General features: G+C 41.4%; 2 protein-coding genes across 2 annotated transcripts in view; both read right to left on the minus strand.

Moving 5' to 3' along the window:
- btaf1 (BTAF1 RNA polymerase II, B-TFIID transcription factor-associated) overlaps nt 1–11072 on the minus strand; it is a 21075-nt gene extending 10003 nt beyond the window's left edge. Inside the window, exons 1-17 of the mRNA XM_068726573.1 lie at nt 10643–11072; nt 9193–9316; nt 8723–8837; nt 7397–7540; nt 6236–6435; nt 5264–5397; nt 4857–4986; nt 4706–4774; nt 4499–4588; nt 4318–4413; nt 3156–3332; nt 2724–2864; nt 2466–2590; nt 1752–1872; nt 1445–1549; nt 1082–1231; nt 109–251 (exon numbers count right to left, since the gene is read on the minus strand). Coding sequence (XP_068582674.1) covers nt 109–251; nt 1082–1231; nt 1445–1549; nt 1752–1872; nt 2466–2590; nt 2724–2864; nt 3156–3332; nt 4318–4413; nt 4499–4588; nt 4706–4774; nt 4857–4986; nt 5264–5397; nt 6236–6435; nt 7397–7540; nt 8723–8837; nt 9193–9316; nt 10643–10656 — 2078 coding nt within the window. The 5' untranslated portion in view covers nt 10657–11072. The remainder of the gene's footprint in view (nt 1–108; nt 252–1081; nt 1232–1444; nt 1550–1751; nt 1873–2465; nt 2591–2723; nt 2865–3155; nt 3333–4317; nt 4414–4498; nt 4589–4705; nt 4775–4856; nt 4987–5263; nt 5398–6235; nt 6436–7396; nt 7541–8722; nt 8838–9192; nt 9317–10642) is intronic.
- Nucleotides 11073–19586: 8514 nt separating this feature from the next.
- On the minus strand, nt 19587–23560 carry ccnj (cyclin J). Its single transcript, XM_068726585.1, has 6 exons — nt 23437–23560; nt 23143–23234; nt 22329–22539; nt 21939–22238; nt 20927–21086; nt 19587–20677 (listed from the first exon to the last, which is right to left on the minus strand). Exons 2-6 carry the CDS (start codon nt 23209–23211, stop codon nt 20329–20331), a joined length of 1089 nt encoding a protein of 362 aa, XP_068582686.1. The 5' UTR covers nt 23212–23234; nt 23437–23560; the 3' UTR covers nt 19587–20328.
- Between the last annotated feature and the right edge of the window lie 1827 nt (nt 23561–25387).

Below are 25387 nucleotides of genomic sequence, written 5' to 3' on the forward strand. Positions count from 1 at the left end.
CTACTCATCTGGCAATTCTTGGGGTTTTTTTGGAGAGAAAGTCACAAGTTCACCTCACAATCAGGACTGATAACTTTTTACCTTTCGTATGCAACAATCAAAACTCACTTGGCAGCCATGAGGCGAGAACGGACCACTACGTAGTCCCGTGTCAGTGGGTCGTCCGTCACCGTCTCTGCGCCCGCTATATACTCCTGAACCGCTTCCTTCACCTGATTGGTTCCTAGACGAGCCTTTGCACCCGCCTTATCCTGTTGCATCAACACAACATTCATTATGACAGTTATTTGCTTAAAAAGCGGACGTAAACATTTATTTCATGTGGCATTATAAATGTTGCTTTGCACAGGCAAAGTAACAAGCACTAAATCAAGACATTGGTCTCCTTCTCTGCTTCAGATACATATATACAAATATATGTGCACATATGCGTGTATGTATTTTGGTGCATGCAAATTAAAGCAGTTTTCATTTCATACTCTTTAGAGTTCAGCTCCATTTTTTAAACAAACCGGCTATTCAGTTGTTGGGTTGAGTGTGGCGCCTCTGTTACTTTTCTATTTCCTCCCCGGAGCTAAAGCTCGTCGGGCTCAAACATACAGACATACAGGCCTGGGCTGTTACCAGTCTGTCGCCTAGCAACCTCTGCAAGGTTCATCCGTTTTGTGTGAAGTCATGTGTGTTGTTTGCATGAACCTGTTGCATGTAACCTGCGACAGATACGTCCCACCGTCCTGAGTTATGTCATACGTTAGAAGACTGATATTTTATATTTTTGTTACCTCTGATGTGTTGCATGGTATATGACCCGCATATAAACTTACACATTTGAAAAAAAAAAAAAAAAAAAAAAAAAAAAAAAAAACAAGAGCATAACATTAATTTTCCTGAATTTGAAAATAACATTCAATTCACTGGCTAAAATTGCTACCAATTAGCAGTTATCGTCCATGGACTGGAGCATTAGTTTGCATTTGAGGACACAGCTGCTTGAACTTTAAATACACAAGATCAGCTGAGAACAATACAGCAAGTCTTCCTCTTCAGTCTTATCTAGGTATGAAGACACAAAGCGGCCCACCTTGCAGCGGGCCTTCACTTCCAGCAGCATGTTGATGTCTATGGGGATGTGCGAGGCCTGCATCATGAGGCAGAGCCAGGCGCCCATCCACGGACAGCTGGCTGCCACCACGTACTGCTGCGGGGCCTGAGACAGCAGCTCCATCCACACCTGAACAGAGACACACGGTCACAGACCCAAAGCGGTCATCCATATGCAAGAGACGAAATGCAAGACGTATCCAATTCCCATCAGAACGTCTATCAATTCTTTGCTCTTGGGTGAAATTTCAGTATGGTTTCACTTGTTTCCAGTAGAAACAAACTTTAACAATCTTAGTGATTTTACACTTGAAGATAATCGAGTGTGGGTGATGCAGCACACCTTATGAATCAACTCAAGGATTTCCTCGTTGCTCTCCAGAATGCACGACTGGAAGATGTGCCGCAGCATCTCTTGTAGGATGGGGTTGATCCACATTGCACAGCTCTGAAGAAAAAAAATAAAAGAAGATAAAAACGCTGCCCTATCAGACACAACACATAGCCAGCATTCACAAAGAAAACAGCTTTGACAGTAACACTGGCTGAAAAATGTAGGCATTTCAGATACTTTGTTAAATCCTGTATGAGATGGATTAGTACTCTGCCAGATATCGTATGAATATCCGGCTGGTCTTAGTCAGCTTTACCTCGTCAGCTTTAGACAGCAGCGTGAAAAGGGTCTCCAGTGCTGCCCGTCTCACTGATGCTATGGTGTGTCTCAAGAACGGCCAAACCCGAGGGACCAGGACTGTTAATGACTCCTGCATGCTGGAGTGGACAGAATACACAAAGGGCCGTCATTTCAGAGAACAAAAAAAACAAACCTGAATAAAATACCGCCTTGGTACAAGGGTATGCACTAAACCTCTGTCTAGACTTTAAGAGTCAGTGACCATCTAATTGTGTGTTTGAAGAACGTTTGCTCAGTGTTGGGCGTGCGTCGTCTGGTTGTGTGCTTTTTATGTAAATCAAGTTCAAACTCAGCCAACACGCCACAGAAGGGACAATTTGCCTTCCTAATGACAATAGATGAGCCAGCTCACTGTAGTGAGCTTCTTGCGAAACAGAGTATCAGGCCATCAAACCTCATATGTCAAACGGATTTTCACATGGAACCGATGGTTTAAGTCAACAGTAACAAATCTCAAGCCCAATAGAATAAGTTATGTTGAGTACACCTTCAAAAACTACCGTTTAAATGAGATGCTCCAGTAGCTAATAAAGTGTCCGCTGAATATATATTTGAATCTGTAGACAAAGGCCTCTTTTGTCCATTGGAGCATTAAGAAAGTGTACTTTCTGTTTCTGCTGTAAACAAACAACACAATTACATTTACTGTGTGGACCTCTGTGAGACTGACCTGCACTGGCGGACCTGTGGGTAGGTGAGCAGCGAGGACAGCAACGTCATGATGCTGTTGGTGGAAGCGGTGAGGTCGTCCAGGTCCAAAAGAGCGTCCCACAGCGTGTTCACGATAAAGGGCACCTGAGAGACACAGGCACAGAGTTTCACAACTACAGTAAGACGCTTGTAACACAAACTGAAACTTGATTGAGACTTTGATATTATTTATAAAAAAAAAAAAAAAAAAAAAAGGCACTACTATTTCCTCCCTGACCTTATTAGGCAGTAGCTGCACCAAGCCTTCCACCACCGGGATGAGGGCTGCGGCTGCCACGGCCCTGACGTCATCATCTAGGTCCTGTAGGCCTACAGTGATGGCAGGAAGCACCCGGGGCAGTAAAGTGGAGATCAGGTCCTGAGACACAAAAGGTAAAGTACATAGATGCAGGAGTTCAGAAGGAATTAGCCTTTACAAGGAGCAGGTATGGATTTAGACAATAATAGAAAACTATTTGTCCAAACGCATTCATGACCATATGGCGCTCAAACATTGTAGAACTAGAACACACACACACACACACACACACACACACACACACACACACACACACACACACACACACACACACACACACACACACACACACACACACACACACACACACACACACACACACACACACACACACACACACACACACACTACCTGTCGGACAGCCAGGGCATACTTGATCCCGAGCAGGCCTCCATGACGGACCTCCCACTGGTCTTCCTTTAGAAGCTTCAGCAGGACGTCTACCGTCATGGAAACACCAGTTTCGTTCATGTGGTGAAGGGCCACACCGAGTGTCTGGGCGCACGTCTCCCTGACAGGGGCCACCACCTGGTAAAGAGAGGCAGGTACAGGAGAGACAAAAACAAAGAGTTACATTGCATGAATTTAGCTGGTTGACTAATTATACTCAGCAGTTTGCAGATACATCTGGATGATGTCGGTTTAGTAAGCCGTTTCAGCCACCATCAGTATGACATACAACGCTGTTTGGTCACACAGTCGTTACACTGCACACCAATGAAACCCAACACGAGGTCAATTTAGCGACAGGTTCCTCCCCTGAGGCTGAGCTTACAAAAACTGATTAAATACGAGAAGGTTTTTCACCAAGCAAAGAATAAAATTCCTGCAGAAATATTCACACTTATAACACGACCACCTAAATACAATCACATGCAATGTCCCTAAATCTACTCAGCTCCCATCAACTCCCCTTTACGGTCACTATCAAGGCTGTAGGTTGTGTTGTCGTATTGCTATACACTGGGAGACGTTTGCTTGTTTCACAAGGAAATGTAACTCACAGATATCCAAGTAGAGGGTTCCTGAGTCTTTATCTTTTTAAAAACACCTTTCTTCCTTTTCGTCATTTTTAAACTGGCTGATGTTTTACAGTGTTGGCACAGTGATGAGATAAAGAGATTACACTTTATGCAAAAGCCTCTTTACAGTAGGCAAATGCCATGCATCAAACCAGCTGGCACACGTAACCGTTATAATTACGATGCAAGTGTGAATGCCAAAAAACACTGTCTACTACAAGTAGATTTAGCAGACACAAAAAAAAGAAAAATAGAATTCCCACCTCCTAGTTCAGTCTGTCCAAGAAATCATCATTTTATCCGATTAGACATTTCTGTGAATTTGTCAAAATTAGCATATGGATTCTTGGCCAAAAAGGGAATTGTGATTGGTCACAACACTGCAGGTCTCATCTTGAGTCTCAACAACAACAACAACAACAACAACAACAACAAAAAGTCAGTAACTTTCTGCATTCCATTCAGCTGTCAAAACAAAAAAAAAGACCAACCTCATCAGATACAAAGTCTCCAAAGCGGTCCAGAGCGAAGACGCAGAGCAGCCGGATGACCAGGTCCTCTATCCACTCCTGATGCTGCCGCAACATCTACGGCAGAGCATCGGACGCTTTGTGTCACGTTTAATTCTCACGGACGTGTTGAAACAGACATGAGGATGAAGTTCAGACATACCTGCTCTGCAGTGCTTCCCACCAGCTTCCCGCCCACAGCACCATGGGACTTGAGGATTTCTCTAAGACCTGTGCCTGCACCGTGACGGATCTGCAAACAACCACACGATACACTTTTACCTTGTTTACATGTATTTTGCACTTATCACCTGTTACTCAACCCACAATCTCGTGTTCAACTACAATTTAAAACGTGCTTTGTTTTTACCTCCCATGACGGATTGAAGAGGTCATTGCAGAGCTCCTCACTGAAGCTCTCCAGAGGCCACTCGTGTATCTAAAAGAGGACGCAACGCGGCATCAGTTACACCGTCAGGGCTCGACATCGGTGAGTTGTGGAATCGTTTTGGATTCCTTACCTCATCTGAAGGACTAGAGTTGTCTGGAATGTTGTCTATCAAGACTTTGTGCTCAGTTGCCGGTTGGTCAATGACAACATTGGTGGTTTTCCTTCGCTTCTCTTCAGGCTCCCCCTCAAAGCTGTCGTTACTTAAAGAGCGGAGAGATCAAAGTGAATCATGTTATCATTAGAAGCAATCAAACTTTACATATAAGAAAAGGGTCCAAAATAAAAATCTTAGGTAAGTTGATCCTAGGAAATATGCAGTTAGTTGTATACGATGCGAAAAAAAGCCCCTTCAATAGGTTTCATTTTGTTAAAGAGCCAGTGTTAGGGTTTCTACTTGGGTCTGTCTTTTTAAAGATGGAGCAGGTGTTTGATGAACAAACCGGACAGGTTTTAGGTACACAGCATGCATCGCTTTACCTCTTTTCATTTGGCTCCACGTCTCTGGACCTTTGTTTGGCCACTAGCTTGGCCATCCTCTTAGCCTTGTTCTTCTGACGACTGCTCATGCCTGGCCGGAACTCAGAGTCGATCAAGTCAGCGGCCTGAATGGGCTGAAAAGAAAACGGCGGAGGCGATTATTCATTTTAAGGTTCAACTCGACACGCAGATCATCAGACGCACCTCAATATAGACGAGATTACTGAATGACTCATTTGATAAATTCATTCTCTGGCTCAAAGCGCCACAAATCTTCAAGTGGTGCATCACTTCAATAAGTAAATCTAAACTCAGACTAACTGCATTCTCCCTCTCCGTTCATGCACAGGTCCTATTCATTATTTCATACTGTATTCGGTACCAAGTCCTCTACTCTGTACTGCCAGTTCAAGTGCAGTTGCCAATCATTATTAGTGGTATGTTTGACATCTTACATGTGGATCAAGGAGAAATATAAAAAAGGTAATTATCATATTGTATAACCACACTGAAATACTGACACCCTCTACCTTCTACTAACTTGAAATGTATGCAGCGCCTCAAAATAGATCCAATATAAAAAACACCACGGATGGATCCAAAAGAGGAAGAGAAATGAATGATTTATTCATTTCATCAGGCCAAAGAGAAGCCGACGACTGAATCAGTTTGATTTTTAATAAACTTGGCACTGCGCAATAACATCATGGGACAAGTTATAGCCTATCTTCTTCCAACTTAGCCAGCTAAGTCCGGCCATGAAGTCCAGCCCCAGTATCTCACTACAGGGCAACATTCTGCTGGCAGAAGCAGTGAAAACAGGTCCTGCCTCACCTTTCTCATTATATTCACCCATTTCTTAAACTTAATAGTCCATCCAAGACTACAGCTTGCAGTAAGAGCCTTCCTGACCCAAAGTGCATACTCGTGGGTTTGCTGAATCAAAAGGTAACGAGTTACAATGAGACCCACCACGTGGTTGCGGGAGCTGGATCCAGCTGTGCCTTTGCTTCCGTGGGCTCTGAGCCCGCTGGGTGGACAGGTGTCGTCCAGGTCCTCGTCGTTGAACAGCTCCTCGGTGTCCATGCCGATGGCGGCGCCCATGTCCAGACCCAGCTTCTTCTGAAGGAGCTTTCTCTGGCGGGCCAGACGCTCCTTAGGGTCCATCTCGGCTGAGAAAAAAAAAAAAAGATAAAACAGGACATTAGGTTAGAACTCTAGAGCCTGAAGAACAAGTACATTGTGTGAGGAATAGTGATTATCTGTATGTGAACATGCAGGAGCTGAATGCAGCTAGGAGGCAAACACGATTAATGCTGAGGCCACAAATAAATACAGGAACAGTGTCCTAAACGGCTCCTGAAACTGCACTTTTATTACATAATCACCCGTGAAACAATTTGATCAACGAATCAATTTGTTGATTTAATGATCTTTGTCGAGTTTCTCTGCAAAGACTCACACAAAAGCACCACTTTTAATATTGTGTTTAGCAGAGACGTGCTCATAAGTGTCTTGGAAAAAAGTAATTCAGTATGAAAAAGCACACACAAAAAAAAAAAAAAAAAAAGAGGACTAATCAATTAAAGAAATCTAAGACCAAAACCGCCGATTAGTCGACTAAGAGGGAAAAGTCTTGTAAAAGATGAGGATGAGCAGCTTTCCCTATTTAAATTAAAATTCATGGCTACGTAGCCCAGTTTATTGTGTGGTATTTATGTCAGAAGCAACCTCAGATATAAAAGTGGCCTCAGTTAATAACCATTTTACACAACACTAAAGGGTGGGATTTGAGGGATAGGGAGTAAATGTGGTTGAAAAAGTTTTAGCAAACAAAAGTCGTGTCAGAGTCCCTTTTCCTCGAGTCAAAGCGAGCAGGTTGGACAGTACAGACGCAAAATATTTCAATTAGCTCAAATTCAAAGCTGCCCAGTGGCCTGTGTCCCACAAAGACTGATCAAAAACTAAATATTCATGGCTCAAATGAGTCACTGTCAACAGGTCACAATGTACATAAAGAATGAACACAACGTAACAATGTATCTTTTTTTCTTTATATGCATGGAAGGTAATTGAGAGTGTTAACAGCGAGGAGGTTATTGCAACCAGAACAAACAAAGAACCACTACAAACCTGTTTTGTCATCCTGCAGCTCAAACTCGGCCCCCGCGGATCCCAGCAGAGAGGCCCCGTGTTTGAGAAGCCGGGAGATGTCAAAGTGGTAGAAAGTCAAGCGGTCACAAGCGGAGTCCTCTGGAGACAAGTCTTCACTGGACTCTACAGGAAAGAAGCAGAGGAGTCTCAGAACGGCACATTTGTCCCTCCAACTACTTATAGAATCAGAGGTCATGTCCGCACTAATGCCTGTATTTTAGAGCCACCCGACAAAAATGGTGCAATATTTTTATTTTTCGAATCAGAAAATGGAGGCCTTACATTGACGAGGGGTCATAGAATAAAAAACTCTCAACGTTATTGTTATTGTTAAGAAGCAGAATTGTTCCAAAGCCTTCTTTCTGATGCACTCTGTGAGAACTGTGTTCAACAATACAGGCGCTGTCATTAACCTTTAATTAATATTCGTCTTGTCAGTTTGGTCTCAATGTAGCAGCTAAAGAACTGCCAAGTTAGGCCTTGGTTAACACAAGGCGCTTATAAGACATGATTAAAGCAGCGTTTCACTTTATTGTTTATCAAACAAAAGAGGACAAGGCATTGACCATTTCCCTGATGTTTTGGCGTCTCTATGTGAACTTTTTTTTTTATTTATTTTTTTTAAACACAGTAGTGATTTATTAGTTTGGGACCATGTTTGACATAATGTAAGATTATGCTACACCTGCGAGTGTGAGGACCTACTGTAGAGGGTATCTTAACTAACAGAGGGCAGTATGTGTTTGAACAGCAGAACCTGCATGGTATCAGTTAGCCCTGGAGCCAAATTGGCTGAGTCTTCAAATATTTTGTTGGCGCTCACTGTAACATCACTTTCACTGGAAGGGAAGGAACAAAAAAAAAAAAAAAATAATAGCACATTAGCTGGAAATTGTGTTGAATTTGGCACATAAGCCTCCGCCTTAAGGGATGGTTTGATTTATTTGATGTGGGTTTGCCAATAACCATTTAAGTGAACGCTATATTTAAAATATTACCCCCACTTTATCTCGCCTTAAAGAAGCCCTTTACGACGGGGAACCTAACTGAAAGTTCTTCAAAGCCACAAGACAGTATAGATAAGTTTCACTTGCAGTTCCACTTCAGCATTTTCATCTACATTTAAACTGAAATAGATATTTTTAGGTGGGCTTTTTTAGATGTCTTGCCCCCCCATCCACAGCAGTGCATTTCTCAAGTCTCCATTCTGGGGGTGCACCCATACCCAAGTACCTCACACAACCCCACTACAAACAACCTGAACTATCCCTTCAGTGTCACTCAAATGTGACAGAAAACGCTCACCTTCTTTAGGCTTGGGCGTCGGGTCCCACTCAGGAATATTCTTTACAATGGCCTCTACAGCTTGGCCTGCTGCTATTCGAGTGTCCCAATTGGGACTCCTTAGGTAGGTCAAGACCTGGTAATTGACAGAAAATACATTTAGATTTAGGCTACTACATGTACAACTTAAATTAAAACTGTAAAGAGACAAGTAAAAAAAAAAAAAAAGGCACAAGACAGAATCTGTGCCCTTGCTGTTTGCTGCATTTGTCAAGAAGTTAGGTTGGTTACAGTTTCAAGGTCAGAGTAATATAGAAAAAAAAAAAATCAATCCAGGCTCTACTATGGCACATCCAACTCAGCAGGAATTACACTGTTGGACACTATCAATATTCCACAGATTTGACTGCATGGGAAGTCCAATACACCCAGGTTGACATTATCTTATGGAGGCTCATGACAGACAGTCTGGACTGAGCTATCAAACGCACCTTAGACAGGAGGTTATTGAGTTCATGTGGGTGGAGTTTGACCACTTCTCCAAGCTGCTGGGCTGCTGCTTTCCTGGTTACTGGTGTTGTCCCGGTGTCAAGCAAGATAAACAGACGATCGAGTCTAAAGACAGGCGACAACAAAGGAAAAAAACACAAGGACAACGGAAACATTACAGACATCAATTACAGACACAATGTGCAGCATTCAACAAACAACACGCTGGTTCCTCTTCTCCAATTTTTGGTACTAATGTGCAAGGACCCCTTCAAAAGGTTTGAACCTGATGACAGGACCAGAATATATTATAAAACTATTATGTACTATCAATTGTTTGGCTATATCAATATCCTGATATGAGACTATACAATGTATTCTAAAAGTTATTTTTGATATCGTTATCTGGCATAAGTGTTGTTTTTTTTCCTGGTTTTGAAAAAGCTTTAGGTAAAATGATGTAATTATCTGAACTAACCGGGTTGTTCTATTATTTGCCTTCACCCACTTAGTCATTATATCCACATTACTTTTGATTAATCCTCAAAAAAACATCTCATTGTGTGAATATTTTGTAATTGTGTAAAAGCACAAATATCAATAGAGGTAATCAGTCAACAATACTGTGATATTTGATTTTCCCCATAAAACCCAGCCTTAGTGTGGCTTAGCACCAAGGTAACCCGTCTAATGAACCTGGTCTTTCACTGAGATCATTAGCGGTCTATTAATAAAACGTGAAGTGGATTAGAGATGTATTCCACTAATACTTAGGCTGAACTACAGAGGACTCCGCTTTGCTATGCAAAAGAGGACCATTGACACCACGTGGAATTGTCACAACAATCACTGCGGAACACACCAGCCAAGTAAACATAAAGAACAATGTTAAGAGAAGTCGCCTATTCTTTAACGTGTTTTCAAAGAGTAACCAAACTTTAGCATAGATGACAGGCTGCACTTTGACATGCCTGTTTAAAATGTGCGACTTCCCAGCGTCCCAGTTCTAGTCACCCTCATTAATACAAGTAAACTCTACAGGTAGCCAATAGTGCTATCTCGTGTTTGTAAAGTGGCCTTCTTAACCCAACTTCACAATTACGTTACAACGTTATAACTGACTCCGTTTGTTAGGTAAAGAGCATCAGCAGAGCACTAAAATGTGAATTTTTTTTTCGTTGACAGACATTTCGCACCTGCAGTAAACATGAGTCCTAATTGAGTTAATTAACTATGTGCTCGGCCTGCGAACGTGTGCTACGAATAGTGACTACAATTCCACACTTTAGCGTTACTCTGCGTTAGCATGCCTGCTAACTTTAGTCGGCCGTCGCCATGCCATCCTTTGCCAATATCAAAAGCTAACAGATATTAGCGGGTTAGCTCGCTAACGTTAATTGGTTTGGAAATTTGGACAGATTAAACAGAGTGAACATAGGCAGCCAATCTTACCTTGATACAGCCATGGTCACTTATTGTATGGCCTTTTCACGCCCCACATTCAACAGGCAACCAGTGATTTGAGAAGTTCTCCTCTCTGCTGTTTAGCGTTTCCAATGTGGCGGATAACAGCAGCTAGATGAAGTCATTAGCTAGTTAGCAGCTGCTGCTAGCTAGCCGAGGCCCAGGCTGTGTGCTTGTGACCAGCCCGACTCTGTCTAACGAACGGAGGGAGTTCACCACCGATTCATGGCTACAAAGTTGTCCCGCTTGTATCTTCGGTATCTTCTCCCACGAAATATCGCTGAATACCATTCGCATATCAATCTATAGCTGACGTTACCCCTCAGAACTCTTCGCGGATAAATATTTCAACCTATTAAGGTATAAAGAGTTATTTTGAAGCACGCTGAGTGCGACCCAGAAGACTGTTTTTATATGAGGAGCCATCTTGCATTTATTCCTTCCTCCACAGCAGGCGGAGGCTGATTGGCTAGAACCATCTCCGAGAGCCAATCACAATGCACGTTAAAAGAGGAAGCGAATGGAAAGAAAAAAAATCGAAAAGAGATAGTTCTCAATAATGTTACATACATTGTTGCATCCTACGTGTCTCTAGTTCATCTAAAACATAACAGAAAAGCACTAACTGATTTGTGTTGTGATCTTATACGCTCAAACAGCCTATATGCAAGCTAGATATCGTCTAATTGCCATTAACTGGATTTGCTTCTAAAAATCCAATCAAATTATCTTATTTTGAATTTGTTACACTTATTATAAAGTGCGCATGCATTTTCAGTATATTTAATTGTATTTGCTGACGTTACTTCCAGTTAATGTTGTCAATGATTCCTGAGCTGACCATGGTCCTGAAAAGCCAATGGTTAACCTTGTCAGTTTCAAACAGAGGATCCTTTGCCGTAGCTCTGACTTAAGAATAGGAAAGAATAATGTATAATTTATAATGAATAATATGTTGAATGAATAATTTGGCAAAAAGTGGCAATCAGCAAAGGTTAATCATGCTTGGTGTTTCAGAGAGGCTCACTATTGCTTTTAGGTGACAATACTTTAGAAAAATATGCAGAGACAATTCAGTGGACAACTGATGGCATTTCATGATACAAGTATTTGCAATATACAAATGACATGCATTTCATTGAACTAGCGCTATGACAATGTGTCTGTCCGTGCAACTATCAGACAAGATCACTCACAGCTAGCACACGCACACCGTACAAATGTATTTTACTAGTTTATCAGATCTTTTATACTTCCTCTAATACCCCTCACATTTTCCTATTAGCATGACTAACCCATATGCCTGTGTGACTGCAGATATGCAATATACCCATTATTTAGATGACACAACATTGCATTTGAATGTATTTGAAAAACAGAACCAAAGCAACCCACATCCCCTGAACTGTGATCTGAACACATTTATAGCATGCTGTTGTCTCAAGTTTTAGCGGATGTTGTTTGTGCTGCTGATATCTTGATAAAATCACCAGAGTTTATCCTCACAGCAGTATAATGCAGCACAATGTTCTACACAGACTACAGGAGCACACAGTACACACTATGAGGGGTTTGAGGCACAAGCATTTTGCTTCCAGAGTTGCTGTGTGTATGAGTTGTTTTATCAGATGGTGGAACTTTTAGAATACAATGCAAGACAGAAATGGAAAAGACAGCTTGACTTCATGGGTGACCTTTCTCAGTCTGACCTCATAATGTTTCACGGTCTATTACATCGGAAGACTTGCCGCAGCCTTTATTTATCTATCATAAGCATACCAAAGGAGAAGCCCTATTGGTCTGCAATAAATGTGATGATTGAACATATAAGTACAGTGTGACCTGTCTCATTTGAAGGTTTAGCTCTTCTCTTTCAAAAATGTGACTGAAATAAATTTAAAAACCACAACTGCTAGCGTGTTCTTAGAGCATTGTCATAGAAACCAGGTTGAGAACTCTTGAAAAAAAACTTCGAAATGCCCAAAATTACATTCTTGATATTGATAGAAAAGACAAACAGTTACACGCAGGAGAGAGCTGCATGCATGTGATCAACTGCATATTCTACAGTGGACGAACAGCAAAAGAGAGACTTAAAGAAGAGGGCAGGTTTTGAGATGACAGAGTTTCATGTAATATCTTGTATGAAAGCATCGCCGCGTGAAGCGGCTGCATAGGATTTGAATCACAAATGACTTTATCACATAATGAGCATCCTGTCTGTTTCAGAATTTTGGTTATGAAACATTGTTATGCAATGTCTAAAATAAGCACAGGGCAGTGCAGTGTGGCGTGTGTTCCTGTTTAGATTACAGTAAATCCTGTTTTATCTCTGCAAAGAATTGAGTCTAAACAGGTTACAATGCACAATGGAAGTGGTTTTAACTGTATAGTATTCTTACATGATTTACATGCTTTAAAAAAAAATGTAAGCAGATGTGATTAAACTTAAGGGAAAGTGAAACATGGTTTAAGGGAAGGTTTGTTAGGAGGACTTTATTTATTTCAGCCATTTTCTGAGAATTAAAAAGAACAATATTGAATCCATATGTTCCATATAAACTACAATATTGTGATGTGTAGCAGCTGGACTTCTTGTCACCTTCTGATGTCAGTAAATAGGGAAGAAAAACATGTTTAAAAATAGACACATGTTCAGAATCCAAATTTGTGGAAATGAAACATGATATGAAGTTGCTGAGTTCTACTCTGTCCACTAAGTGTTTTAGCTGCAGCACATTTTCAACAGGAATACAGACAGTGAAGTGGAATAAAAGCGAAACAGACAGGTATTTATGAAATATATGACTGGGAGCTGACCATAAAACGTACCGACGCCTGTCAAATTAAATCTGCAAACATCAGAAAAACTGCAAACAACAGCATGTTGCTATTGTGTGACATATCAGGCCTCCTCATCTCCTTTGAATGTTCTGCCGAGATCTCAATGACATATTCATGCTGGCTCGTGTTTGTACCATCTGTCTTCTGATCAGAGTGAAGGCAAACAGATCATCCAAACTGAATAGGGAACAGGGAGCATTGTGATAATGCAATGACAGAAAATACATTTTCAGAACTTTGAATGCAATCTATCATTTAAATGTGTTTATTGGGCTTATTCATCCTCCTTCTGAAGGTGGATGATGTGATTTGTATGAGACGTTTCTTTGTGCGTAATAAGCTCATGAATCTGGAGGAGGAAGATTCATCCGTCTTTTTAGAAAAAAAACTAAAATGTGAGTGGAGTTCTTTTTTTCTGATGTGATTCTTGTTTGATCTTTCTGTGGGGTTGTCACTCCCACACTAAGCTGCCCCATGTGACACTAATACATCAAAATCATGCAGTATCATTATTAAAGCAGTATTATTTAAAAGCAGAATTATTTAGTAAAGCATTAAATAATATGGTCTTGTGTGTTAGAGGACATCGATCTTTTGATGATATCACAATGTAAAATATCTTTTAAATGCTGGTGATTAAAAAAGATTAGAGCTTCAACACCATAACTTTATATACAGTTGCCATTTCTTACAGTGACCTAAGAGTCATTGATCCGGCCAAAATGTATAAGTAATTAAAAACATTATGAAGTAAATAATCATGTGAATACATTTGGTAAAATTAAACAACAATTTGTTAAATTATTTATTAAATGATTTAAACTCATTATTATGCGATGTCTTTTTCTTATTTATTTTCCTTATACAATTTTATTGGTTATCATTTGTATTATTTCATAAGAGATATTCTATTTGGAGATGCCTTTTTTCAGTTATTTCATATTAGCATTTTCCCCCAACAACACTTTTATTTCATAAAGACACATTTTATTTCATGTCATTTTTCATGACCACCTTTCAGCCAATAACGTACCCAGTTCCCTTAATTCAATTTAACCAATTAACTCCTGTTAGCTAGAGCAACAGCAGTGCTAAAGTTATTTTTAATCAACCAATTAGAGACTGCTGCTGTACTGTAAATAAACAATGTAAGTTACAAAGACACAGTAATTAACGTCAAATGTCTTTAGCTTTTCAACTTTAGCTTAACAAGGCTGCTAATGATACCATGTGAGCTTGGATTACTACTTAGCAGCAAAGTGAAGAGCCAGTGTTAGCAGTGCAGATTAGCTCCTGTTGGCCAGAGCGACCACTCATCACTTTGATGAGTAACAAACCAAGCTCACAACCACACCTAGCTAGTTAGCCAACTAGGAGAGTAGCATGTACAGTCTTGTTAAGCTGAGTAAGTGAAAGGAGATGTTAGTTTCTGTATACATAGTTCATTTGCAGCTAGATGCAAATGAGTCAGAACTACTTTGGTGCTGTCATTGCTCTGGCTGACAGGAGCTAGCGTTAGCTTGCTAAATCTGGTAGCAATGGTTGACCTTGCTAGCGTAAGAAGCAGGGGGGCTAAAATCTAAGAGGACAACAGCAATGTAAGGAAAAGTGACACAATAACAGTGTCATTGGATGAGAAAGCAGATTTAAATATATATATATATATATATATATATATATATATATATATATATATATATATATATATATATATAAATATAAATATAAATATCATTATAAAAAATAAGAACAATGATGAGATAACATTCTGTAATGATGAGTTGCGTTTTAATAATATCTTAAATTATTTCACAATTCAATTGTTTCGTTATTAAAAAAAACTGGTCTTTATAGGTGAGTGAGCCTTAATTAAGTCTTAATTGACTTGCTTCTCATTGGCGATTATTACGGAGGTAACTATCAAATTATTTTTTTATAAATATTTGTATATTATAAATATTTCGTGTAATTGCATGGAAGTCCGTTCACAAAAGCGAACTATTTTGGCTACATGATAAACACGCACATTATCTGCGACGTAATAGTTCTCGATGTGGTGTGAACGCAGGCATTCGTCTCAGTCAGAGAGGCGTACATCTTTTCGTCGCAGTCATTTTTTAAATTATCCTTCAGATGAAAAGTGTGTTATCGGCCCTGGCAACATGGGACACGGCAACACACCAAAGTGTGCCTCGGAGCGCTCCTCACACCGGTCTCCTCGTGTTAATCAGAGACACAGAGAAACGGGAGCTTTCGCCTGCATGCCTCGAAGGAGCGGTTTGACTTCACAGTCCAAGAACAGCTTGACAAGTGAGGCTGCTTTCACCGAACACAGCCCAGTCTGAGATATAAAACACAAAAGCTTCTTTTCTCTACGTTTTATCCTCTCTACTCCCTCACTTTTAACCAATGACTTACCAGTTTCCAGTTAGATGATATTCCTACCTTGCACATAAAAGAGTTATTTAGTGCCGGTAGTTCTGCTGTTTCGACATGATGAGTAATCCCTTGAGCACTATAGCTCTATTTCTGTTTTAAGCAACACCTTAAAAACACCTAAAGAGACAAGGCCTTGATTCCGATCGTCTGAATGACGAGGGTTAAATTGCTAGAAAATGTGGTTTCCTCCCAACTGCCATCACACACGAGCAACAACCGCATACTTGATATACCTCAGTGTCTTTGCAGAAAAACAGAAGAACTCAAGTTGTGTTTCATTCTAAAGCCCTTGGACTTGGATGCAATGTCCAATATTTATTATTGTAGAAATATCAATATTTATGTATTATCATCTGTGAAGTGATCCCTCCTAGGTCCAATTCTTTTTTTTTGTACACAATTCCCTCTCTTCCCTACAAACGTTTGTTAAGGAAACACCAAAGAAAGTGTGGAAAGGACATTCTCATTCAAATAAACGTAACAGCAAACCGATTTCATGCAAGTCACAGACTCACTTTGCTAACGACTAAAACGAGCAGTTAAGTAGTGATGTTATGAACTGTAGAGAGCCAGAGTAAATGCATCAAATGTTTCCTTCATCCGTAGGAGAGCAGATGAGTGTCAAACTTTGTCCGACTCACCTTCTTGAACCAGCAAAGCATCGCTAGCTAGCTAATGCCACCATGCTTTAATGCTCCACTGGTTCTCCTCTTTACACATATGGTTATGTGACTCGTGCGTGGTGTCCCACAATATTTTAGGCCCCTTTCTCTGTTGATGTAGATGTCCCCTATAGTTGCTATGCTGAGGTTACACCGCTCTGTTCTCATGGCCTGTCTATGGACAGAATGCAAGAAAAGGTTCCGCCGTCGAACCAAAAATCAGAGAGGGTTCTATCTGCAAAACAGCCGTTCTATAAAGTCCATTTAAAAGTGTGTTCGAATGGGATGAATGGGATTTAGAATGCCTTTAGTGTGTTTCTTATTTTGACAGATAAAAGACAACTTTGCTGCGCATCACTTTTGCTCTCTGGGATGTGAAAACTTTGAAGCTCAATACCTCAAAGCCGCTCCGACTGCAGATGGAACGTTACTCCAAGGTTGCAGCGGATAATAGACTGAATTTACGGTGTAAAATACTGCTGTAATCAAGACAAAATTCATGGAGTTCTGTGCTCCTGTCAGTGTGACCAAGTATATTACCAACATTTCTATTTCTTTCAATTTATTTTCATCGATAGACTGGATGTTTAATTGCTAGTGACAAGTTAACTGAAAAGTCATGCTCCACTTCAGACAGCCTGCTGTGCTTACGGCTGATCGTTGGCTCAACAAGTTCTTTCCAAGGTCACCCCGATTCATCAGAGGATTATATCGCACAGTTTATTACATTCATAAATGTGCATTCTGAATATGGAAAACACAACTCGAAAAAAAAAAGTGCTTTTAGCATTGGTGAAGTAACAGATGGACAGGTGGGCGGTTGGCTTCTCTCAGATGCAACATTTTAACCACAGAAAAGTGTTTGTAAGTAACTTTTATTGCTTTTCTCCTGAAGTTTGTTTAAAAAAAATGCTCTGAGATTTCATGCCTCAAGTCTAACTGAGAGGAGACTCAACCTCTGCTGCCTGTTGGGAAAACTTCAACATCTCCATCCTTGCTCACTGTGGTTTTCCTGCATCATAATAAATGCTTTGGCGTAGTCATAAATCTTGGTCCACCTACTGGTTTGGCAACTAAACTGACTCCTGCAGCAAGCGGACGCCGTGGATTTGTCTAAACAGAGGGAGGACTGTGGTCCTCGCCACCAGGTTCATCAGTCTGCTTCCTCCTCCACATGAAGCTCGGCAGCGAATCACTCCAGGGCGGAAATGATATTTCGGTGGCTCTGCCGCACCGTGTGCAGTAATCAGGAGTTCATCAGAGGTTTTGCATTTCCGTCAGACCTGACCACACAGTTCTACAGCAGGAACTGACTTTAATTAGAAACTATCAAGACCTCTATTGGGGGGTTTCTATCAAAGCACAGCGGAGGAGAAACGAATGAATGTGCATGTAATGTAACTAAATAGAGACTGGCTTTGTGTCTGATTCCAATATTTTTTTGTCTTTTCCTCTGATGTCCAGGGGGAGTGGAGGCCCGGGGTTCACCTCAGAGGCACACAGTGTTAACGTACTAGAATGAACATTTAGCTCATTCCTTTTCTAAGTGCAGAGCCTTGAACACAGTAATGAGATTGGGTGGCACCTCTGCATCATCGCCTCTTATCATCAGATCTAGGACAAGTGTTGAAAGACACATTTGTCAGACAGCCCTCATGCAGGAATATAACAGAGCTGTGAAGCTACGGAGACGAACAGAAAAGTGGCACACACTGCCCTCTGCAGACTGCAGATCGCCATGTCAACAGACAGGAACTATTAACGGCAGTATATGCTGGTTTTGTTTTTCCCTTTTCAGTTGTCATTTATGATGCATTGCTTTAGCGGTTTGGGGACATTTGGTGTCTTTATTGGATAGCCAACAGTGGAAATAGCAGGAAATTAGGGGAGAGAGAGATGGGGATGATACCAGGGACGTTGCAGACCGTGGTCAACCCTCAGGCAACCTTGCTCTCACTATTTTACACCACATACAGCTGGTCTGGATATTACATGTTATTTTTATTATTAACTGGCTGCTGTTGCCGCTGGTTCCAACACCTTATGTGTCACTACCTCACCTAAAATGACAGGTATACAAAAACACCTGCGGCATTCAACGCATATTTTTCCCCAATCTGTTGACAAGCACCTGGAAGCACGTCTAGATATACAATCAGGCCGGGGGCCACTTTATTAGGCACACCTATACAATGCAATACATCTATTTCTACACAGGTAAAAGTGGTGTTGTACTGGACTACATTGTACTGAGAGGTGTTACATATTATTGGTCCTCTCCACGTACACGCATGAGGGCAATATATAAGAAAGACAGGTGATGTTTAATATGTAATATGTTAAATTAAAAATATGCAGGACCACTGGTCCACTTCGCTCTGCTGCCTCGGGGCGATTGGTCGCCCCGTCGCTCAGAGGTCCTGGCGGTCGATCGACCCGGTCACGTCTGTTTTCTGTCCTGGCCCCACAGTGGTGGAATGAACTTCCCACTGACGTCAGGACAGCGGAGTCGCTGCCCATCTTTTGGCGCAGGCTGAAAACCCACCTCTTCAGGAAGTGCTACCCTGAGCCTTCCACTTAGCGCTTATTGCTTTCATACTAGCTTGTTGCACTTATTGTATTTGTATTACTTATAGCACTAACTGTTTTTCTTGTTTCTGCACTGTACTTTGGCTCTGAGTTATGCTCTGCTTCATGCTCTTAGATGCTTGTTTGGAAAAGGAAATGTACTTATGACTTTTGGTGACAAGTAGTTCTTTTGATTACCAATGTTGATGCACTTATTGTAAGTCGCTTTGGATAAAAGCGTCTGCTAAATGACTGTAATGTAATGCAGGAGTCTATCTTGCTTCTGGGCTCACCATCAGCAGGTTCTTGCGTCGTTCCTGTCGAAGAAACTCTGACATGTCATGTTTGTTCGTCTCAGGATTTCAATAGAGATCATTTCTAGGTGGTATCAAAGAAGTCAACAGGACACAAATGTCAGTTCAACCAACACAGATTTGTATTTTATTTAAAACTATCATCATACAAGTGCACAGCACTGACTGAAATCCTCTGTGTACAGAAGAGCAACCGTTTTCTCCGCAAACAAATTGTGACATCTAGAGATTTTTTTGTTTTCTCAGTTTTACAAACGCCACTCATCACAAGAAAAAAGAAAAAAAAGAAGAAAAAAAAAGAAAAAAGAAAAAGGGGAAGAGTTCGAGGTACATAACACCTACACAAACTGTGCTCTCCAATCTCAACCACAAACCAACGCAAGTCCCTTTTTTTTGTAACTGGCCTTAAACTTAAAGGCTAAAGGCATGAGGTATTTCGTACATTCAATACTTTTGAGGTAATCTGGCTCAAATAAATACAAGACTTTTGGTCTGTAGCTAAATTATACAGTGACACTAGTGGGTGCAGTGGTGCAAACTCTGCCTCTAGTCCACCTCACGACAACATTCACACCCGACATCTCAAACAAACAGAAATCCTAATGCAGGCTCTACGCAGAACTTCACTGCAGAGCACCCATATTGCACGTTCGGCACACCTTGTGGTTCAAAGTGCTGTACCAATCTCATCAAGTCTCTCCAAATTAAAAACACTTATTTCTCCTTCAGTGCATTCCATCATGTTCAAGAAAACATGTCTTCCTCCCGCCAAAAAAAAAAAAAAGAAAAAAAGAAAAAAAGAAAAAAAAGAAATAAATAAATAAAGACCACATCCTGACAAAGTCCATCATCTGTCGAAGCACGGGGCGGCGCAGGTGTAGTGCATGCTGACTTGGTAAGCCCTGTTGGGAATGCTGGACTTTGGATCCTGCGAGGCGCCGACGGCCTGCGCGTTGCCGTTGGGAGCCTGCAGGCTGAGGTAGGAGGCGGGCCGGTGGTTAGGGGCCAGGCCTGGCTGCGGCAGAGCCTGCTGGGGGTACTGCAAGCTGGGCCGGTGCAGGTACTGGGCCACGGTGGCTGTCTGGCCTGAACCGTGGTACACTGCCTGGCCCTGCTGTTGCTGCTGCTGTTGCTGCTGCTGCCCCGGCTGCTGGCACTTCTGCTTGTTGGCATCTTTGACGTCACCATCATGTGCACTAGAAGAAAAAAAAAAAAAAGGAACAAAGGGTTGCGCTGCTGATTATTGAAAAGACCCAGCGCCATGAGGTGAGCACTGACGTGTTGAATGCGGAGAGTGAAATGTGTGAGCTGCTGTGTGTGAGGTCCTATTGTCCTTGTGTAATGTGGCAGCACGTGTCACCGGTATGCATCCGGTTCTTTTTTTAGCGGCCGAAATGATGTATGCAAATTCTGCGTCGTCTGAGCCACGGACAGGGTTTACACACATGAGTAGTTTCTCGGCACATGGGACCAGGTTCTCCCACGTGTAGCCTGTGAGGTGCTGCAGCCGGGGCGGCCACGTTGGGGACAGGTGGAGGACGAGGCGGGAGGTGACCACGCACGCGGCGGAGACCAGCGATGGGGCAAAACGCAAGAACGTATGATCTGAGGAGAGGGAAAGAAAACAACGAGTCAGCACATGCAGCACACGTTTGTTTTATAATGTTTAATATTATCATGCCATTAACATTACTATGAAAACAGCATAGAAAATGTGTTGGCTGTTGAAGCTCTGTGCCACAGAAAGACAACCAACCAGACGGCTAAAAACAAGAGTGCTATATCAAAGGGTAGGCTAGCTAGTGAGGTGGAAACGGCTAGCCTTAGCTAAAGTTAAAACTACATTTATGGTTGTCAGTTATTGAAAAAAATATCCATTTTGATGAACCAACATAATTCACTTTGTTATTCTACACAGCCGAGTAAATTCTTCATGAATTCCAACCATGAAAGAGCAACAAAAAAACTAGCTTAACTCCTGCTAAGGCTAACTAGCATAGCAGAGTAGCTTTTCTTCTGACTCTTGATATCAGAATATGAACCGTAAACGATCAAAATACAGTTATTTTCTAAAACTTTCTAGTTGAAATGGGCAAAAAAAACAACAAAAAGACAGAGTGCACAGTGGGAAGACAATCCAAACAAAGTCATTTCAGATGGCATTACACCATTCGTATCTATTACACAGATTGTTGGCCAGACTGAAAACTTTAAACTCTTTTAATTCTGCCGTTTAACAGCCTGACAGTATGTAGAGAGATGCGAGTGAAGAGAGTTAAATCAGTGTAATTTCTATACATTCTCAAATTAGCGTCATTACTTTTGATTGAAACTGAGTGAAACTGAACTTTTCTACCTGACAGAACTGCTTCGAGGACCCCTGTAGGCCTTCCGATCCCACATTGAGGGCCGCCAGTGAGACTAAAAGGTCTGAACGCCTCATCAAATGGAACTCACCTTGCAAGGAAACCTCCAGGAAGTAATCGGCATACTTGGCCATATATAGTTTAGTCTTCTCCAGGCAGGTCATCGGCCAGCCGTCATGGAGGTCTCCCTCGTGGACGGCGATGGACAGGTAGTATTCTATGAAGTGAGCTGCTGTGGGGAGGTACAGGTTCCACTGGAAGGATTCCAGCAGGAGGAGCTCCATGTGAAGTAAACCCTGCTTGGTCAGGACCAGGTTCATGGAGCTCATGCAGCCCAGGCTGTTCAGGGTCTCCAGCTTGGGCACCCGGTCCTCCCTTTCCTCAAATTTACCTGCAGCGAGGTTAAAGAAAAAAAAAAAACATCACACCGTGCATTCAGGGACCAGAAAATGTGTCACACGTGTTTCGAGTGCGAACTTACTGGCCAGAAGAAGACATGAGAGTGAGACCATGTGAAGCTGCTGCATCGTGACATCATAGCGGTCCATGAAGAGGTCCAGCAGGTAGACGCCCAGGTGTCTGGCTGCAGGACACAGCCGGAAATGGTTGCTGACGATGGCTATGAGGTCTGCAAAGTACCGTCTCAGGTTGAGCTGAGGCGACTGACCTTTGTAGGATGGCAACTTGAGCTCCTGTTGGACAACGTGTCAGACTTGACGGTCACTACATTTTGGTTTGGTTTTACCCTGCGATAATACTTTATATATATATACATCCGACATGCAAAAAATATTATCAATGCACACACATGGTATGGGCCAATATTAACTCATCACAGATATAATGATATCAGCACGAGTTGGCCGATGAGCAACAGGACAATTTAGTGTCTTCACTACATAGTTTTGTCCACCACAAGTTCATTTTTTTTCACATTTGCATAATCTTTCGCTGACATTCTCAATACTTATTGTGGGCCCAATTTCTTTAATAATAAGAAGGAATACAAATAGATAAATAATAAAAAGGGGATTCTTTAAAAAAAGTTTTTGTTTTTTATTTTACAAATACATATTTTTTTCTGCCTAAAAAAAACAAAAAAAAAAAGATATCCAATAGATCACAGATTCATGAGGGAATGGCATATGCATACACAGACAGTAAATAAACAAATACAGAAACAAGAACAAGCTGATATGCACAAAATATAGGCAAAAAATAAAGTAAAGTGACTTATTTCACTTGTTGCTCCAATGTGTCTATCCTGGCAGCCATCGCTGAAGTGTCCCACTCACTTTGTATCGGAGCGCCTGGTAGATGTCTGTAGCGAGTTGTCCTTTCCACCATTGGTCCTCTAGCTCCATTTATCACAGTGCTTTGGAAACCTCTAGAAGGCAGAACACACGAGAGGCAACCGGTCAACTGAGACTTGAAGTGCACATGGGGACAAAATAAAGCCCCTGACCGCGCTGCGGAGTCACGCAACAGCCGTTCAAAGTTAGCGGATCAAAGTGGGCACCGGGGTCGTGTTTTCATGAACTCTAAAATTAAAAACTGTTGACGTTGACGCTTGAAAAGTGGAGACTCACCCGATGAGCACATGTAGTGGATATTACCGGCAGTTTCACTGAAGTAAACTTCGATTCAAACTAGCCGGACATGCTTGCTCACATGTCATTGTTGTAGTCCGTCAGGATGTGAGGCTCCGCACGAGTTCAGCAAACACCCCCCGCTGCGTTCGAGTGCTACCGGAAACACCAATTTCAAGTTGCGTGCGCAGGAACAACCGACGCGAAAGAAGCCGGCGAACAAAGCCGGAGAGTGGTGTTAGCAAGTGGGAAAAAACAAAACTCCAAAACAGATGTTTATGCTACATTGTTTGCTACAAGACTACATTAATGTCACGTCTTAGTATGGTTCAAGCTTGTATATGCCACACAATTACAAATGCCGTCGTACACGCTTAATTAATTGTTAAAATAATTTTCTCAGTTTTGGTAGAGTGCCATTTTTTATATATTTGTTTTTCTCCCAAAGGGAACTTTTACGGTGAATACTGAGTTTCCGATTAGCATTTGAAAGCATCGCCGTATCGCCAACATCCAATCAACTGGCCTGATCAGCCAAAAGCAATGAAGGGGAATTAGAATGGGCGAGGATACCGTTTTTTACAGCAAGATATGCACAACACGCCACATGTGATTGTAAAACACAACATACCGACGGAAAATTTAGCTAATAACATTTCACATTATTTATGAAAAACAGCAACAACAAAACAATTCAACAATTCACTGGTAGGCCTACTTTTTGCACTGAAAGCTTGTTTGTGCAAAGTTTTGATGGGATACCGGCCGGATTTACAGTTGATCTTGCAATCAAGTGAGAAATAAGACTGTTGTGGCGATGACTATTTAAGAAAAAAAAATCTTAAACTGTAGAAAGGAGGTATTCACCACTTTTACATGCATCACTTGAAACCAATCTTATTTACTCCCATAGGACCTCCATACCATGTATAGATTGCCATTCCCAATAATAATAATTAAAAGAAAAAAAACAGTATTGGTAAATATCATTTTATAGAATGATATCTGTAACATTATAAATATATTTTAAACACTGTGTTTCACATTTATAGGAAACAAAAATAAGAAGGGGTACGTTCCAAGGGTTAACGGTTAACCCTTACCTGACCTTTATTTGTATCATTTAATTGTATTAGCCTGGTCAAATTATCCCGGGACATTTTGGGACTTTTTAGGGCTTGGAAATAAAATCCAAGGAAAAGTCCATTACATAGTCTATTCTCTTTAATTTGATGCCAAGTTATATATTGAAGGATGTGATAACCATGGTGAATGACAGTGACTAGGCACAAATATACTTCTTATATAAGTATATATCTTCTTATATCTACATAATGATTATCCTAGAATAAACTGATGCAAGGTTTGGGTGTTAGGCTATAGATATCCCATTCGTTTTTAACTGATATCTTACTACATAACTGTTCCCGTTTGCCTTGCTCTCTTGCATAAGCCCCGAGGCACCCTCAGCTCATCTCATCATGACAATGGTGGGAATATATCTGTTTGTCCCCACCCTCTCTCTCTATCATGAAGTACAAAGTGAAAAAAAAAAGACAGTTTGGAAGGGACTGAAACGCGAATCCACATGTGTTTGAATGTATGCATTGAATGTAGGAACTACAGTGCAAATCTGAACAAAAGCAAAAAAGACACGTGTCTGGGTCATCGAGTCATTGTCGTGGTACAAATTCAAAGTGGGTCAGTTTGCCCCAGCAGCGCTGCACAGTTCAATTTGACCCATATAGGTTGAAGCGACATCAATGTTACAATGGCTTCCCTGTCTTTCAAGGGCAAACAAACTAAGTCTAAAGGAAGTAAACACACCCTCTCTTTTCTGTAATGTTGGGTGGGGAGCACAACAGTGCAAAGACATCATACTGGTTCCATGTTGTGCTTAGATAATAACAAAAAGAGCAGTCCAGGGATTTGGGGCTGCATGCAGTAAAGG

The sequence above is a fragment of the Cebidichthys violaceus genome, unplaced genomic scaffold, assembly GCF_023349555.1.
Source record: "Cebidichthys violaceus isolate CVI_PGR_0920_01 unplaced genomic scaffold, fCebVio1.0.p SCAF_10, whole genome shotgun sequence".
Taxonomy (NCBI): Eukaryota; Metazoa; Chordata; class Actinopteri; order Perciformes; family Stichaeidae; genus Cebidichthys; species Cebidichthys violaceus.